This window comes from Sarcophilus harrisii, chromosome 1 (genome assembly GCF_902635505.1).
Source record: "Sarcophilus harrisii chromosome 1, mSarHar1.11, whole genome shotgun sequence".
NCBI classification, from domain to species: domain Eukaryota; kingdom Metazoa; phylum Chordata; class Mammalia; order Dasyuromorphia; family Dasyuridae; genus Sarcophilus; species Sarcophilus harrisii.
In genome coordinates, this window is record NC_045426.1 from 583,297,537 (window position 1) to 583,316,686 (window position 19,150).

The window sequence follows — 19,150 nt, forward strand, 5'->3', positions numbered from 1 at the left end:
TTAGAATTATGTAGCATTTTGTAGTTTATAAAGTACATTCTTGTAGCTATTCTCTAAGCTAGGTAGGATGCAATAAATTTTGCAGAGAGACATTTGGGAGAGAAGGAAAGGTATTCCATATCTAAGCAATGGCATGAACAAGAAGCAGAAAAGAAAGATGACATTAGGAGATGATGAGTAAGCCAATTTGACTGAAATAAGCAGTACAAAATATGTTGGATAGAGAAGTTAGAGCCAGAGTGTGGTGAACCTTGAATGCTAGGAAAGGAGCTTGAGATCTCATTTAGTTAACAATAGGGATTTTGGGAGCACAGGAATGATGTGATCAGAAGAGCATTCTCATAGCTGTATATTTATAATTTGGAGCAGAGAGAGTGATGAGACATGGAAACTAGCTAGAAGGCTATTGCTTTAATACAGTAGAGAAAAAATGAGGGCCTGAATTGGTTGTAGATTGGTTGCAGAAAGGAATAGAATAGAAGAAATAAAAGTGTGAAGAGAATAAATCACTTCTAAGAATTTGCCTGTCTGAGGTATGATGAATCATGAATAAGATTGCCAGGATTTAGTGAATTTTGGGTCTCAATTTACAGTGGCATAGGAATATTCCTTTCCAAAATAAGTGAGAATTTGGTTTAAGAAAAATTAAATGTGTCTAATTAGACCATTATACTTGGAGAAGCTTGCACAAAATGGAGAAATCTGTCAAAGCTTGTATGCAAATTCCATGTACAAATGGCACCTTTTCCTCTACACTTGAAAGAGATCCACACAACTTTAAAAATTTCTTCCTGGGACTATCACAATTGGGAATATTTTGAAAGAATTTTATTTTAACCTGAGGTTTGCTTATAATGTTGCTTATCTATTTACTTAAATTTTTAAACATTTCTAAATTTTTCAGAAATATCGGAGTGCTTCAGTGGGGGCTGAAGAATACATTTATGAACAAACAGCAAGGTAGGTTGATGAGAGATGAGCTAACAGGAACTGTTTAACAAACTGATTAAGATTAAAATAGGACATTTAGTGGAAACAAAATAATTTCTAATCATCTGATGAAATGTTGACTAAAATGCATACTATGTCTAATATTAAAATGGGCAATTACTTTAATCATTTTTCAAATGGAATGGGAAGAGTGCTGATCAATGAAGTCAGGAGACATGGGTTCTAGTTTCAGCTGGCTGTGTGATCTGGAGCAAGTCCCTTCATTCCAGGGACTCAGTTTTATGATCCTGTAAAATGATGGAGTTGGAAAACAAAATCTTCAAGTTCACCTTCATTTCTACAATTCTGTCATTCTATGATGATACCATGTTCTTGTTTTCTCAGGAAAAAATTATGTGTTCATTTCAATTCATTGCAACAAAATTAAATCCTCTCAATTAAGTAAGTGTTGATTGTGTCTAATCTGTACCTGGTGCCATGATATGAAGACAAAAATAAAAATAATTCTTGTCCTCAAGAAGCTTACATTCTACCATTTAGTCATATTCAGTCGTGTTTAATTTATCTTGACCACTTTTTGGGATTTTCTTGCAAAGATACTGTCGTGGTTTGCTATTTCCTTTTGCAACTCATTTTATAAATGAGAAACTAAGATAAATTGGGTCTTGTGACTTGCCCAGGGTCATACAGTTAGGAAGTGTCTAAAGCCAGATTTGAACTCCCGACTCTAGACTTAATATTATATCCATTATACCATCTAGCTGTCCCTCCTCTCTTTTACAAATGAGGAAATAGATACAAAGGGTCATATTGTGTCTGAGACTGGATTTGAACTCAGATTTTTCTGACTTCAGGCACTACACTCCATACACTGTGCCACCTAACTGCCCTTTTACTGGAATGAGAGCTCCTTGATTTCATGACATGTCAATTAATAAACAATTTTTTGTTAAATGCCTTATGTACCAGTCACTCTACTAGGCACATTTAATAACCATATTCTTTGTTCTTTAATGTTCTTAGAAATTTATTTTGGATTTCTCTTTATTATGAACTTTGGTTTAAGATTTTATTGTCCCAAGAAGGCAATTTAAGAGTTAACTTTGAAAGTCACCTCTTTGCCTGGCTTTTTTAAGCCTACATGAAATAAAGAACTAAAAAATCAGATGGCCCCATTGAAAAGATTAAGGCAGAAAATTTCAACTTACACTTAGCTTACAATGCAGAAAAAATACTTCAAAAAGACTACCTTAATATATTTCACTTAATAAAATATATATCTTCCTGAAAGTGCTATAAATAATTTTTAATATAAACACAGTATTTCAAATGCCTTAGAAAAGTTGGTTCTTTGAAGAAACCCTGTCATGATTTCTTTTGTGAAAAAAATGTTTTGTGAACAATTAATTTATAATAGGAAAAGTTATCTTCTACTGTATCTATTTTCTAAGTTTTTATATTTGTATATTGTATTATCTTAAAGTGGGACATACCTATATTTTATGAGCTTAGTGAAATTTAAAGAAGCTTAGATATTGTATCATATTGGTCATGTGATGTAGTCTGCATTCCCCATGGACCAGAGGCATGCACAAGCAACCAGGTATATTATGGACTTTCTTTCTAACAACAACAACAAAATTTGCCAGATAAGTTCCTATTGGGAATTAAAAAAGAAATATATACAGTATTAGAAATGACCTTTGTCCTTTTCCATCCTAAAGTGGCATCTTCTTTCCCATTGACTTTTAGGGTCAAATTTAAACAAATTCAAGTCAATATTCATAAGAAGGGATGTTATATTCATTAAGTGCCAAAAATGAACATTAACAAAATGGAGGTGGGAATACTAATTGTTATTCTTTTTTTTCCCCTTTTCCTCAGTAGCACATTTCAGTATACTTTGGAAGCTACCAAATCCCTTCGTCAGAAGCAAGGAGAGGGACCCATGACCTATTTAAACAAAGGACAATTCTATGCCATCACTCTGAGTGAGACAGGAGACAACAAGTGCTTCAGACATCCCATCAGTAAAGTCAGGGTATGAATATTTCTCATATTAAAGACAAAGAAATCAGATATCTAAAAGTCAGAGATGAATTGTTTAATGTGTTTTTTTTTTGGGGGGGGAGCATTGCTTTAATTTTTTGTTTTCTTTTTTTCCTTGAATAAAAGGAAAACTGAGGATTTTGGCTTATCATTCTAGTCAGGTGCCAAAATAACTCCAAGGAAGGACTATGATCTACAACATACATAGTTTTAGAATATATCAGAGGGACTTTCCCTGCTTCATTAGTCAGATATGAATTGCATAGCTTCTTATCAACTAATCTTAATTTATTAGGTGTGTAGCTGTAAAGTTGAAACCTATTTGGGAGCATGAAAGAACTGCTACTAGATTCAGAAAGGGAGGGTATGATTTAGTCAATATATTTGGGAACTTGGAGTTCCATCTAAAAGTTTCATGGCCTCAGTCCCTTTTCAAGAGATGGGATTCAAATATGTCTGAATTATTTGGGGGATTTCAGTCCTTTCAGTAAAAAATGTAATTTGAGTTTAAGCCTCACACTGGAACACTACCAACTTCTAGAATCCACAATGCTGCCAAAAAGGTAAATGACTGATAGTCTTTTCGTACTGAAAAGGAATATTGTATCAAATCTCCCCCTACCAAGAAAGTTGCAAAAAATCTTCAGGATTTCTGGTAAAATCGTTATTCATCTTTATCAGTCGTGACTAATTACTGCCTCCCAATTCTATCTTATTCATACCTTTAACCTGTCATTGGAAGAATCATTGGAATAAAAGAACACTATTACATGCTTATAGCTAATATCTAAATTACTATAATACAAATAGCTATAGAATGAGTTTATCTAAAATAAAAAATACCCATGAAAATCCAATCATTGCATTATTTTTAAAAAGGGGAAAAGTTTATTCTGTTTTTCTTGATACAAGGCACAAACTTGAATGTCATAATTGTATTTAATTGCTTTATTTTAGTGTGAGAAATTAGGAAAGGTTACTAATTTGACCATTTCCTCTCCATATTATTTTATTCAACTTCTCTCTGGGTAATCTAATCGAATCCAAAAAAATCAAATCAAAAATCAAATGCTTTTATTAAGCACCTATCTACTTTATACAGCACAGTGGATGTTCTTTGGTCCTGTGCCTTCTTTTATCTCTATACACCCCCTCATGGATAACTCATCTGCTTCCATGGGTTTAATTATCATCACTATGCAGATGACTCATAGATCTATATATCTGTCCCCTTCTCTTTTTCCCACCCCACCCCCATTTCAATCCCACACTACCAGTTGCCAATTAGACATTTCAAACTGATTGTCCCAGAGATATTTTAAACCCAACATGTCCAAACTAAACTCACAATCTTTCCCAAATCATTTCTTCTACCAAACTTTCTCCTTTTGTGGAGGGTACTATTACTCATTTTCCCCAGTATTAATCTTGACTCTTTGATTTCTTTTACCTCCTATTTTCAGATTAAAGTTTAATTGAATATAGTGGGCTATATTTTGACAAGGAGAAAAATGTTCTATATAAAATATTACATTAGGATTTCAGTTCAGTTCAATCCAGTTCACATTTATTTAAGTGCCTACTATGTTAGGCATTGAAGAAGTAGAGAAAAAAAAAAGAATATAGTACCTACTCTCAAGTTTATATTCAGAATGTACTATTTATTTCTTGGCTGAAAGATGACAAATCTAACAGTTACTACTTGTATCTGATACAATGGTAAAGAGGAAAAGAATGGATATTTTCCTCAATCACTGGCAATATTTCCCTTAGGATCACATTTAACCTAATTTGGACTATAAAATCCAGTCAAAAGTGTAGGGTAACATTTATAACTAAAGAAAAATTTCAGATATCTTTTTTAAAAAAATCCTCAGATTGGGTAAGGAATTCAAATACATTTCTAGATCAGCAATACAAGATTATTGATATTACTTTATTCATTTAGTAGAAGAGTTTTTGTTTGCAATGAGACTTTAACTTGGGAACAGCCAGAAACAGAAACACCACACAGTAAACTTTTATGTGTAAAGAACAGAGTTTTGAGATGCAAAGGGAAAACAAGAAGCTTGGCAGGCTCATAAATTGAATAACCTACCACATGTTGACTTCTCTTTGTAATTTTTCTGTTTTCTTTTAAGTTTAATAGGCTCTGCCTTCGAGCTGGAGTAATGTTTATTTTTAAATTGTGTTAACGTAGCAAGCTTTCCTAACTAATACAAACCTTTAGTCAGAGCAATCTGTTTCCTTGTACAGTATTTCCTATTGTACAAAAATAGATTGAAATTGGGCCAGAGTTCAAATGGAAACTTGGGAGAAAATATTAAATGGTATATCCTTTCAGCACAGTTAGAAAAACCATAATGCATGAAAGAAAACTCAGCTTTTGAATCCAACAAACATTTTAGAAGTGCCTACTCCAGGGAAAGACTTTACCAAGGGCTGGGGTTACAAAGGCAAAAAAGACCTTGCTTTTAGAGCATTTATAGTCTACTGGGGAGGAGGGACTACAACATATGTAAAAATAAGGGAATTCAAAGTGTAGTTAAAGTAATTTCAAGAGATAGAGGGAACATGGTATTGCTGACTAGATATCAGATGATTTCTCTATTAGTAAATAAAAACTATAGCAGAAGCTATATTTTTGCCACTATGCTCTAAAGAAGGGATTATTTTTTAAAAATATGTTATGGGATATAGTTCATCATATAGAACTTCAGCGACTTCACAATTTCCTTACCTGTAAAATGAAAAGGTGGGACTGGATGATTTCTAAATTCCCTTTCAATACTGATAGTCTATGATTCTTTGGGTTAAGATGTATTCAGGTAATCCAAGTTGTTTATGACTTTAGTGATAAATGAAATTTCCAGTTCCTTTTAGAACTTTTTCTTTCTTTCCTTCCTTCCTTCCTTCCTTCCTTCCTTCCTTCCTTCCTTCCTTCCTTCCTTCCTTCCTTGCTTCCCTCCTTCCCTCCTTCCTTCCTTCCTTCCCTCCTTCCCTCCTTCCTTCTTTGCTTCCTTCCCTCCCTCCCTTCCTTCTTCCCTCCCTCCTTCCCTCCCTCCCTTCCTTCTTTTCTTTTTTCCCACCTGTAGAAGAAGTAATTTCTATCATTCTTTGACTTGACAGAGTGTGGTAATGGTTGTTTTCAGTGAAGATAAGAATCGAGACGAGCAGTTGAAGTACTGGAAATACTGGCACTCTCGGCAACATACAGCTAAGCAGAGGGTACTTGACATTGGTAAGTAGGTGATGGTTCTTCAAGTGGCTTTGATAAATAGAGAGCTGTAATAATGAAGTTAGGATGAATACCAACAGGTAACAAACACTGACAGTTCAGAAATCTGAAAGAAGGAAGCATTTTTATTCCCTTGTGAGGAAAATTCACAATCACTTATTAATGCAAAGTAGCAGTTCTCAAACTTTTTGATTTCAGTACAGCTTTATGCTCCTAAAAATTGAGAATCACAAAGAGCTTGTCTTTATATGACTTGTACCTATCACTACTTGCAGTATTGGAAATTAAAATATCTTGGTATTATGCAAATGATTTTGACCTTATGGATCCCCTGGAAGGGTCTTGGGTACTCCCAGGGACTTTCAAACCACACTTTGAGAACCCATTGTATGTGACCCAGTAAAACAGAAGGTGTCACAGTTTGGGGATAGTTATGATGTAGAGTACTTTCTTTGGCAATCTGGTAAAATCTATATGTTCCTTTTCAAAAAAAAAAAAAAAAAAATTAGCATAGTGCCTAACACATAGAAAGCACTCAATAAATGCTTGTAGATTTGACTTTATTTAAATACATAAAATGAAACACATATGATTACAAAGGAAATCAATTACATTGAAATGTTACTAAGATTAAATCATTTAATCCTTGCCTTATTTTCCTCATCTGAAAAATGGGAATAATAATACCTACTTCCCAAGGTTGTTGTGAGGATAAAATGAGATGATATTTATAAAACCTTAAGGTATTATAGAAATAACATTTATTGTTAATGTTATTAATGGAAGATATTTTTAAAAACAAGTTCATGGACCCTAGCTTAATAAGTTCCTGCTGTAACTCATGTCTTTCCTCCAGAATCTGATTAGCTCTTCTGGGGTCTTATATCTTGATTATCTTTTATGTGTTAGATTGTGGTGCTTCTGTTTTCTCTATAACCTCACTGTCTATATATTTTTTTGTTTTATTTTTTATTTTTGGCATGGATGACTAAGAGATGTGATAAAATTCAAGAGCCAATAAATGTTTAAATGAAAATATAAATTAAAATAAAATTAAAATAAATTAACCAACCATTACAATGGAAAGTCAAACTTTCAAAAAATACAAAGTAAGGCACCTACGTGGCACAGTGGATTAGAGCACTGACCCTGAAATCAGAAGGAATCAGCTCAAATGTAGCTTTAGATGTTTACCAGTTGTGTGACCCTAGGCAAGTCACTAAATTCCAATTTTTCTCTGGATTAAAAAAAAGCATAAGAAAAGAGCCAAAAATGAATTGTAAGTAATAGAAAACTTAAGAACATCCTCTCCACATTAACTTTTGCTTGTGGACAATAATCCTATTTGACATTTATGTGGCCATTTCATTTGTGCCTCCTACCCTTGTGAGTAGGACCATCAATATTACATCACATGTTAATGAAGGCCATTTGCTTTGCAAACTTTAAAGCACCACCTCAGCTGAGGTTATTTATCTCCATTTTACAGATGAGGAAAATGAGGCTCAGTATCAACAATCAAATTCTAACCCAAATTTTCCTGTTGCTAAATCTAGCATGATTTCTTCTACATAATGATGCCTCATGGACTTTTTAGTTTGGAACAACTTTATAGATCATCTAATCTCATTTGTACAGAAAAGAAATGAGGTTAGATTGGTTATTATTACTTGTCTATAGTGAAATGGCTAGTAAGTAACAAGAGTTAGGGATTTCCAGGCCTTCGTGATTCAAGGACGATATTCAGCTTGCTCATGACTCAAGCACTGTTTGCTGGCTCTGTCTGCTTTGTTTGATAAGGTGGTGTCATATTATGAAGAGAATCCTGAAGTAGAAGTCAAGACCTATGAACTGGTCTCTATTCTGCCTCCACACAAGAAGCTGTGTGATTTTGGATAAGTGATTTCCCTAATTCTGGGTTTCGGTTTCCTTGTTGGACTAGATGAAATCTAAAGTTCCTTTTAACTCTTAAATTATAATCTCACTGCCCATAGCCCAGGACTATAGCTGTGGGTTTATATGAACTAATTGGGGCTTCTTATTCATCACTTTTTTTTCTTTTTGGCTTGTGACCTCAGGTACATTAGAAGTTGGCTTATGTTTAAATCCCACCCAATCCCCCCCAAAAAGATTCATTTCCCAAGAGAGCATCTAGCTTAAGAAACATGAAAACATGAAAAGACATTGATGTATTCTATATCAATTAACATAGAAGGACTCATCTTGAGCTTGTAAATAGTAAACAGTTATTTTTCTAGAGATCCTTCATTTCCCCCAGCAATATATGCAATTTTCTAGACTTGAGGACCTTTGGATGAAGGAAATGTTTGGGAGTAACTAAACAGTTCATCCCTTTCCCCTTGGAGCCAAATAATGTACATAACTCACAATATATGAAGTGTAAGGTCCTAGTTTATTCCTTCACTTCATGGCTCTTCCTTGATGTGCCTTCCCTCTAACTTCTTCTTAGTTCAGGTATTTCCTTATCTAAGAATGTCTTTACTACTTTATTATTTTAACTTTTTTACTTGCCATTTCTATTACCAAGAATTTCTTTGTGATGGACTTTGGACTTAGCTAGGTCACAGCTCAATTTCCACTCCCCACTCTCCACTCCCCACTTCCCATTTCTCACTCCCCACTCATTCCCCATTCCCACCAGCTCCTTTCTTTGAATATAGCTCCTCTCTCTTTCCTTCCTTGTGTCTTTCTTCACATTTGTCTGTTTTGCTCTTTTAAAAGCTAAGTTCAAGGTGTCTCTGTCATTAATTTATTTGCAGTGAGGTGTTAACTAGGCGATAACTACCTGTGAACTCTGCCAAGATGAGGTCAGCTATTCCTGAGTTCCACAACAGAGTGAAAATGTGGTGTCAATGGAGATATTTACAACTCAGAACAAAGGTTTTATGGGTTTAACCTTGTTAATAAGAAGTTAATCGTAACCAGCCTTCTCCATAGTATATGCTCCAAGATCCTATGATTCTAGAGCAGCTATGTTGTCAGTCCTACAAGAACTTGTGAAAACTTGATTGTTATGTATCTCATCTGAGGACTCTTATTTAGCTCTCTGATGGCATCATTCTCTCTTTGGGACCCATTTTCCCAAGAAACTTTTTCATTTTTAAAAACTGTTCATAACAGAAAGACCTGGGAATATCAATGAATGTAGGACAAATCTGCCATCTACAATTCTCATCTTGATCATTCCTTAAAATAAGGAGGGAAAAAAAGTTATTTGATGCTATGGTTAAACTATTTTTTTCTTCAATTTACTGAGCTGGAATGCTACAGACATTACCATGCTACTATTGATGTGACTGTTCATTTTACAATTTTTGCTAATTCTTCTTGTTTTATCCCCACTTGAAGTTGGATTCTTTTTAAAAATTTTATTTGTGACTTTTTTAATGTTCTGTCCTCCCCTCTCCCATAGTCCTTTCCTGATGAGAAAGCAACATATAAAAACAAAATTTTCTGGCTCTAAAGAAATTTGCTTCTGGTAGAAAACAAGTAAACAGATGAGGAAATGCAGGATGATTTTTTTTTTTTAAAAGAGAGAGAACTTTTCTAAGGAAGGTTAGGAATAACTTCCTGAAAGAAGTAGTGGTAAGTGAACTGAACCTTGAAGAAAGCAAGATATTATAAGAGATTGAGATAAGCAACAAGTATACTCTATATATGGAGAAAAATAGCCTTTGCACATAAAACATTCTGTCCCTCTGGTCCCCCACAGTCTACCAAATGTTCTATCATTAGGGGACAAGTTAGGTCATTGCTTTTAATTTGTTTATTGTTTAGTTGTATCCAACTCTTTGTGACCTCATTTGGGTTTGTTTTGTTTTGTTTTTGCAAAGATACTGGGGGACTTTGCCATTTCCTTCTACAACTCATTTGACAAAATGAAGAAACTGAAGCAACCAGGGTTATCCAGATAGTGTCTGAGGTCAAATTTGAATTCAGTTCTTTTTAGGTCTGGTATTCTGTAAACTGCACCACCTAGTTGTTCAATGTGGTTCAGCTTCTTAAAGCTGTCTTCATGTAGCCATTGTTTATACTGTTCTTTTTGTTCTGTTTTCAGGTTAGGCTTTTTTTGTTTGTTTGTTTTCATTTTTTTTTGTCCCAGACACATACTAGATTCTTAGTAAATACTTGTTGAATTTATACTTCCCAAGTTTTTTTTGCATCATTCCCCCCCCCCCCCAGCATATTATGCTTAGGTACCATACTTTGGACATTTCTCAACTGATGGACACCAGTTTTGTTTCTAATTGTGAAATTTTTCCCTCCTCTGCCATACAAAGTGTTGGTTTGAATATTTTGATGCATTTTTTACCTTTTTATTATTTCTCTCTTTAGATATTTAGTTAAAGCTGGGTATCTAATCTTTGGTTTTTTTCTCTTTCTTAACCTTTTTAAAAACACATGATCTCTAATAAAATAGTTTCTTCTCAATTATATAAATGAGTTTACTCATATGGACTATTTCACTATGAGAATGAGTGCAGGGAAGACCACCATCCTGGCAAGTCATATTAAGTCTTTATGCTCTACTTTTCTTTGCAGTTGAAAATAAAATCTTTGGTTTTGAGTTCTTTGTGGCTATTCAAAGACAGTTTAGTCTGAGTTTACTCTTCCATCTCTGTGAATATAATTTGGGAGTAATAAGGGACCCTTTGACATATAGAACCTAATTCATAAAGCACAAAAAAACAATGAATTTCATGTTAATGAATTCTTTCTCTTTCTCTACTGAAAAGGCTCATCTAGAGCTTATTGTAATAGAGTCCCAGTTATATTTGCTTATATAGTAGGGTCTGAACTTCATGAGCATCTCTATTTCCTGCCTTCCCTAGTTTTCTTTAGATTTTTAACCAAAATCTCACCACCTCCTGCAAGATACCTTTCTCAACCTCCCTAAATGCTAATGCATTCCTTCTATTTTCAACTTTTCCTACATGCACTGTGTCTTGTCTGTACATAATTGTTTGCACATTATCTCTCCCATCATACTGTGAACTCCATCAGAGGAGGAAGTTTCTTTTGCTTATCTTTGTATTCCACGTGCTTAACTTAATGTTGAGCTCATAGTAGGTGCTTAATAAGTGTGCTGTTGCTTGAAGGATCCTTTGAAGCTCCTTTTCATATTGTTTTAAACACTTAATGTCAGCTGGTATTTTGGGAAAAGTGTAGGATTCAACAAGTGTCTTAAGTTGATTTTTCTCCACTTAAGGCACAGGATAAGAGTTCATTTATTTGTGAATTCACAAGAATAATGAGGGAGTTATTGTTTAAAAATACTTATTAACCTATGTTGTAGGTCAGAAAACTGAGGATAAAGGAGAAGAAGCAGATCTATTACTTAGATTTACAATGTGCTATTCTTTGAATTCAAAAAGAATATAACTTCTCCCTTAATAGGGGATTTGCTCTTTTTTTTTTCTTATTCAGTATTGGCTATGGATTTTTACTGAAATATCCATGTGCTCTTGTAAGTCCCTTTGAAGCAATATTCACATCATTGCTAGTACAAAAAAGTTGCTGAAAACTTTTATCGAAAATGGATTGATTGCATCATATTTTAAATAAAGACAGGAGTTTAAAGATACAATTTGTATCCATATCAATTCAATTTAATTTAACATACATTTATTAAATGATCTATTCTGTTAAAGGTACTATGTTACACAATCAGGATTCAGTGAAAGTTACTGCTCAGACCTTAGTCTCAAGAAACTTACAATTCAATGGGGGAAGAAAAGACATGTAAACAATAACTATGGCATAACAGAGAGTGTGGGAAAGCTAGATGGCACAGTGGATAGAACACCAGGCCTGGAGTCAGGAAAACCTGAGTTCAAATTTAGCATTAGACACTTACTAGCTATGCAATCCTGGACAAGTCACTTAACTCTTTTTGCCTCAGTTTGCTCAACTACAAAATGAGCTAGAGAAGGAAATTGAGTCATAAAGATTCAGATACAACTGAAAAATGAGTGAAAAACAACAACAGCATCAGATGGACTTCAAAAAGACCTCTGGATTTAACAATTGTAATTTTGGAGGTAGACTATGAATATGATGGTTAGAATGAATTCTATTTTTCTTGTGTAATCTGAAAAATTGTGAGAAGAAAAATGGTCTTTTAAAAAATTCTTTCAGTTCAAAATATATATCTACTCACTAAAAAAAATTCTTCTCCATGATAACTATTTTTATAATTTTACAGAAAATTTTGAGTATAGCTTCTTCATTTTACGGAAGAGAAAGTGAGAGAGATTCAAGGTCATAGAACTTTTTAGAAAGAGAAATAAAACTTGTATCTTTGGGCATATAGTTTAGAACTCTTCTTACTACAGCTCCTAGTGCATGCTAATTAAACAAAGAATTTGTGACTATTTGCCTTAACCTGTTGAAGAACCAATAAACTTTTGTAGAACAGAGGCACAAGTCTTTTTTATTTGAAAATACAACATTGTAATTATTACTCAAGAAAATAAGAGAAGCAATTAAATGGGAACATGGATTGTTTCCAAATAAGTCAAAAAGTGAATGAATCTCAACTACATGTCTGTTGGTTCAACATTTATATTATTACAGGGTTTATTTTCCTAACACCAGAACATTTATACTGACTTCACAGGCTTTCATATCTAGTCTCCCCATTCTCATCTCTCACTACCCTCTCCTCTACCCCTGTTCCATGATTTTATTTTTTAAAAACAGGATTACCACTGATTTACTATTTGGCTGGGGGTCCATTGAGTTAGAGCTTGAGTCCAAGGTCATGAACAGCTGTGAATTAACTCCTTGATGTAAAAAACAAAAACAAAAAACATCCATTTGTAGTTTTATATCTTTTAAACTTACCACATGAGATATGTATATAGTAGGTACTTAATAAATGCTAGTGAATTGACTATCTCATTATTTTCTCTATAAATCAATACTCCCTTCTTCCCAACTTTCCTGTGTTGGTTGAGATGATTTTATTCAACTCCATTCACAACCAAGGAAACATCCTTCCCTCTCCCCCAGCTTTCTTTATCTAGTTAATTGCCAAGTCTTGTAAATGCCACCTCTAAAGATTGTCTTTGTGCAATTTTTCTCTTCCAATTGTACTACCACAGACTTTTATATCACCTTTAGCCTAGATGACTGCAATAATCTTCCAATTAGTTTCCCTGTTTTCAGTCTCTTCTTTCTCAAACCCAGCTTCAGCACAACTGCCAAATTGGTATTTCTGAAATACATTTGTACTCCCCTGCTCAAATAGTTCCCCTGTCTTCCTTTTCCATAAAGTTAAAATACAGGCTCTTTTCCTTGACCTAACACTTCTTAAAATCTGCTTGTAGAGGCAGAGCCAAGGTGGTGGAGTAGCATCAGGAACTCAATTGAACTCTCCCAATTTCTCCTTCAAACAACTTTAAAATAATGTCTTAAATCAAATTCTGGAGCTGCAAAAGCAACAAAAGGTTGGAATAAAACAATTTTCTAGGGCAAGACAACATAGGAGTCATTAATTAAAGTCCATCAAGGGTCAACCAGGTGGATAGAACACTGAACCTGGAATCAGGAGGACCTAAGTTCAAATCAAGCCTCAGATAACTTGACACTTCCTAGCTGTGTGACCCTGGGCTGGTCACTTAGCTTCAATTTCCCCACAAAAAGAAAAAAAAAGAAAGATCTATCACACTGGAGTGGTGGTCAGCCTGAGAATGCAGTGCAGTCTCTATCCTGTCAAAACTAGCAGTAGGTTTTGGAGCTGGCTAAATCAGAGGTGCTGGGAGTTTCTAGAGCTCAACTCACAGAGTTGTAAGGGAGTATGCCAACTCGTTAGAGAAAGATTACAGTGGATTCTTTGTTGGTGCTAGATTCATGACCCTATTGCATTGCCTAGTCATGGTTTGGGGTTGCAGTCCCAGGGTGAAGAAGAGTACTGGTGATTTTGACTGCAGGTCTGGGGAGAGAAGAGTGCTTGTCATTACTTACAACAGAGCAAGGGCACTGTTTTCAATTCCAAAAAAGAAAGGAGTAAGAGAATAAGGACCTGAGTCACATTTCTGGGGTTAAAAGGAATGCAACACTTGTGGATATAGAGAAACTGGACTCTGAGTTACATAGTTCCAGGGCAGAGAGGAGCACTTCTTATTGCTCAAAAGGATACTGGTCTTAGTTCCAAGGCAGAAAGGAGCATTAGCATTTGTGGCTGCTAGAGAACAAGAGACCTGATCACATTTCTAGGGCCATGAGTGCCAGCACTTGTCGTTAAGAATCAAGGTTCCTTCTTAAGTAAAGACCAGAGCACAGACCTATAATGTGACTATACCTTACCTTAAATTATATGATCTTCAGGACCCTGAAAACCAGAGCCCCAGAATTAGGTTGGAAAACACTTGTACAAAAAATTTAAAGCTTGGGACAGTGCCCCGTCTACTCCAGAAGGACAGCCTAACTTTAACATTAAATTAAAAGTCAAGAAATAGGTTTGGAAAAAGAACAATAATAAAAAAGAACCTGACCATGAAGAATTTTTATGATGATAGGGATCAAGATACAAACTTAGACTAAGAAAATGATGTTAAAACAGCTATCCACAAAGCATCAAAGGGGAAACAATGTGAATTGGACACAAGTCCAACAAGAATTCTTGGGAGAGCTAAAACATAATTTCTACAACAAATAAGAAAGAGAGAGAAAAATCCAGGAAAAAAATGGGAGTGATGCAAGAAAGTTATCAAAAGAGAGTCAATAATTTGGTAAAAGAGGCACCAAAAATACTAGGGAAAAAAACACTTTAAAATTGGCTAAATGGTGAAAAGCACTCAAAAATCCACTACTAACTCCATAGAGAACTCCATAGAAAGCAGAATTGACCAAATGGAAAAGATGTCAAAATTCACTAAAAAGAATTCCTTTAAAAATAGAATTGGCCCAATTCAAGAAATTCAAAAGTTTACTGAAGAATACAGTTCCTTAAATATTAGAATTCAGCAAATGGAAGTTAATGATTCCATAAGACATCAAAAAAACTCAATAAAAACAACATCAAAAGAATGTAAAAATAGAAGTTGTGAAATATCTTATTGAAAAAATAACTGATCTTGAAAATGGATTGAGGAGATGTAACTTAAGAATCATTGGACTATCTAAAAATTATATTCAAAGCAAGAGCAGAGATTTTATGTTTCAAGAAATTATCAATCAGTTGCTTTGATATCCTAGCACCAGAAGGCAAAATAGAAGTTGAAAAAAATCCACCATTTATCTCCAAAAGAAATTTCAAAATGAAAACTCCCAGGAATATTAGAGCTAAATTCTAAAGCTTCTAGATCAAGGAGAAAAAATTGCAAACAGCCAGAAAGAAACAATTCAAATATATTGTGGAGCCATAAGGAGGAGCACACAAGATTAGCAGTTTCTACGTTAAAGGATAAGAGTATCTGGAATATGATATTCCAGAAGACAAAGGAGCTAGGATTATAGCCAAGAATAATCTATCAAACAATACCAATCATTTTTCAGGGGGAAAAGATATTAATGAAATGAAGAAAGATGAAAACTGTTAATGATGAAAAGGCCAGAACTGAATAAAAATTCATTGACTTTTGGATATAAGTTTCAAGGGCAAAATAAAAAGGTAAAAATGAAAGAAGAAACATAAAGGATTCAATAAAGTGAAATTGTTTACATTTTAAGAGGGCATGGGTTTAAGTTGACTATGATGAGATGATTTCAAAAATATAAAAATAAGGAAAAAGAGGGATATACTAGGAGAAGGGAGAGAGAAAAGTTAGAATGGGAAAATTATATCATATAAAAGAGTCATGAAAAGATAAACTTTTACAGTGGAGGGAAAGATGAAGGTAGAGATGGGCAAAGTTTGAAGATTTCTCTTGCTGAAATTGGTTTAAAGACAGAATAACATACATTCAATTGGGTACAGGAATCCATCTTAACCCAACAGGGAAGTAGGAAAGGATAAAAAAGGGAGGGGGCATTATAGAAGGGAGGAAGGATTAACAGAGCAGCAAAACAGACTTTTGAGGAGGGATAGAGTAAAAAGAGTGAGAGAAGGATGAATGGAAAAAATAAGATGGAGAGAAATAGGCAATTTGTAATTATAATAGTGAACACAAATGGTATGAACTCTCTCATAAAATAGATGTAGAGAGCAGAATGAATTAAAAGCCAGAATCCTTAATTATGTTGTTTACAAGAAACCCACTTGAAACACAGAGACACAGATAATAAAAATAAGAAGTGAGAGTGGAATCTATTATACTTCAGTTGAGGTTTTAAAAAAAGGAGAGGGTAGCAATCATGATCTCAGACACAACAAAAGCAAAGATAGATTTATTTTTTTTTAAACAAGTAGGAAAATTACATTTTGGCAATACTTTAAACATATTTGCATCAAATGGCATAGCATCTATATTCTTAAAAATATAACTATAAAATAATCAAAAATAAAGTTAAGGAGATGAACAGAATTTATAAACATTAGTTATCATAGACCTTTGGAGAAAATTATACAGTAGAAAAAAGAATTAAAAAAAAAAAAGCTGTACATGGCATCTTCACAAAAATGAACTATATATGAGAGCATTAAAAACCTCAGAACTAAATCAGAAAAATAAACGAAAACAGTACATCCAATAAAGGGCTGTGGAAATGGAGATTAAAAATAAACTAGAAACTAAGCAATCTAAAATAAAGAATGAGTGGATCAAAATTGAAACAATAATTTCATTAAAGAGAATGACAATAGACAATATGCCAAATTTGTGTAGTATTTAGTAAAAGTATATAGGGGAAAATGTATATCTCTAAACAGATGTATCAATAAAATAGAGAAAAAACAGATCAATGAATTAGGAATTAATTTAAAAAATATAACTATTAAAAGAACAAATTTCAAACCACCAAGTTAACAATTAGAAATCCTGAAAATCCAAACAAGATTAACAAAGTTGAAAATAAAAAAAAAAATCCCTTTGAACTAATAAATAAAAATAACAGCTAGTTTCATAGGAAAAAAAAAACACAACAGGTAAACCATTGGTTAATGTTACTTTAAAAAAAGAGAGAAGAAAACCAAATTAACAGTTATCAAAAATAAAAGGGAGTGAATTTACCACCAATGAAGATGAAATTAAAGTAATTATTTGGAGCTATTTTGTCCAATTATATGCCAATAAATCTTAAAATCCAGGTGAAATGGAAGAATGTTTACAAAAATATTGTCTGTTAATAATCTGTTGCTCAGATTAACAGAAGAGGAAATGGAATACTTAAATAATCCTATTTTAGAGAAAGAAATTGAATAAGAAATTGAACTCAGTGAGTTCCCTAAGAAAAAAAAAAGTTATCAGACGAATTCACAAGGAAATTCTAACAGACATTTAAAGAACTATTTCCTATACTATTTAAATCATTTGGAAAAATAGGCAAAAAAGTAGATTCACCAGATTCTTTTATGACATAAATATGACTTTGATACCTGAATTGGGAAGAGTAAAAAAACAGATAAATAAAATTATATTTACTTAATGAATATAGATGCAAAATTTAATAAAATGTAACAAAAAGATTACAATAATATATCACAATTATACACTATGATCAGGTGATTTTTATCCCAGGAATGTAGGGCTGGTTCAATATTAGGAAAAATATCAGCATAGTTGACCATATCAATAACAAAACCAAGAAAAATCACATGATTATCTCAATATATGTGGAAAAAGTTCTTGAAAAAATATAACACCCATTCCTAAAAAGTGTATAGGAATAAAAGGGCCTTTCCTTAAAATGCTTTGTAGTATGTACCTAAAATCGTAAGCAAGTATTATCTGTAATGGAGAAAGCTAGAAGCCTTCCCAATAAAATCTGGGGTAATGCAAAGATCATCATTACTATTCAATATTGTACTAGAAATCTTGGCTATAGAAATAAGAGGAGAAAAAGAAATTAAAGGAATTAGAATAAGCAATGAGGAAACAAAACTATCACTCTTTGCAGATAATAAGGTGTTATATTGGAGAATCCTAGACAATGTACCAAAAAACTAGTTGAATAATTAACAAGATTAAAAAATAAATCTGCATAAATAATTAGCATCTTTATTATATTGTCAACTAAGTCCAGAAAGAAGAGATAGAGAAATTCTACTTAAATGAATATAGACAGCATAAAATACTTGGGAATCTACCTACTAAGGAAAACTCAGAAGCTACATGAACACAATTACAAAATACTTTTCACACAAATAAAGTCAGATTTAAAAAAAAAAAACTGAAGAAATATTAATGGTTTATGGGTAGACTGAGCCAATACAATAAAAATGAAAAATTAATTTATTTATTCAGTCTCATAGCAATTAAATTACTACAGAATTATTTTACACAGTTAGAAAAAATCATAACCAAATTCATCCAAAAGAACAAAAAGTCAAGAATATCAAGGGAATCAATGAAAAAAAAAGTGAAGAAAAATGGCCTAGCCATATCAGATCCCAAATTATATTGCAAAATGGTAATTATAAAAAAAAAAATCTGGTACGACCTAAGAAATAGAATAGTGGATCAGTGAATAAGATAAAGTACATAAAACATTATATTAGATGACTGTCGTAATTTAGCATTTGGTAAACAATGGTTCAAACTTCTGGGACAAGAACTTACTTTTTGACCAAAAATGTGGGGAAAACCAGAAAAAAGTTTGGCGGAAAATATTTTACACCATATATTAAGATATGGTCAAAATGAGTATGTGATTTAGATATAAAAGGTGAAATCATAAGCAAGTTAGGGGAGCATGGAAAATTTTACTTGTAAGACCTATGAATATGGGAAGACTAAACAAGAGATAGAGAAAATTATAGAATATAAAATAGATAATTTTGATTACATT

General features: G+C 33.2%; 1 protein-coding gene across 3 annotated transcripts in view; it reads left to right on the forward strand.

The window, feature by feature from the left end:
* The window catches only part of GRHL2 (grainyhead like transcription factor 2), a 208,946-nt gene that overhangs the window by 82,466 nt on the left and 107,330 nt on the right, over nucleotides 1–19,150 (forward strand). For 2 of the 3 annotated variants that reach the window (XM_003760308.4, XM_023496425.2), the window contains exons 5-7: nucleotides 905–960; nucleotides 2,836–2,992; nucleotides 6,130–6,241. In XM_003760308.4, coding sequence (XP_003760356.3) covers nucleotides 905–960; nucleotides 2,836–2,992; nucleotides 6,130–6,241 — 325 coding nt within the window. The remainder of the gene's footprint in view (nucleotides 1–904; nucleotides 961–2,835; nucleotides 2,993–6,129; nucleotides 6,242–19,150) is intronic. The other variant, XM_023496424.2, reaches the window with a different exon arrangement.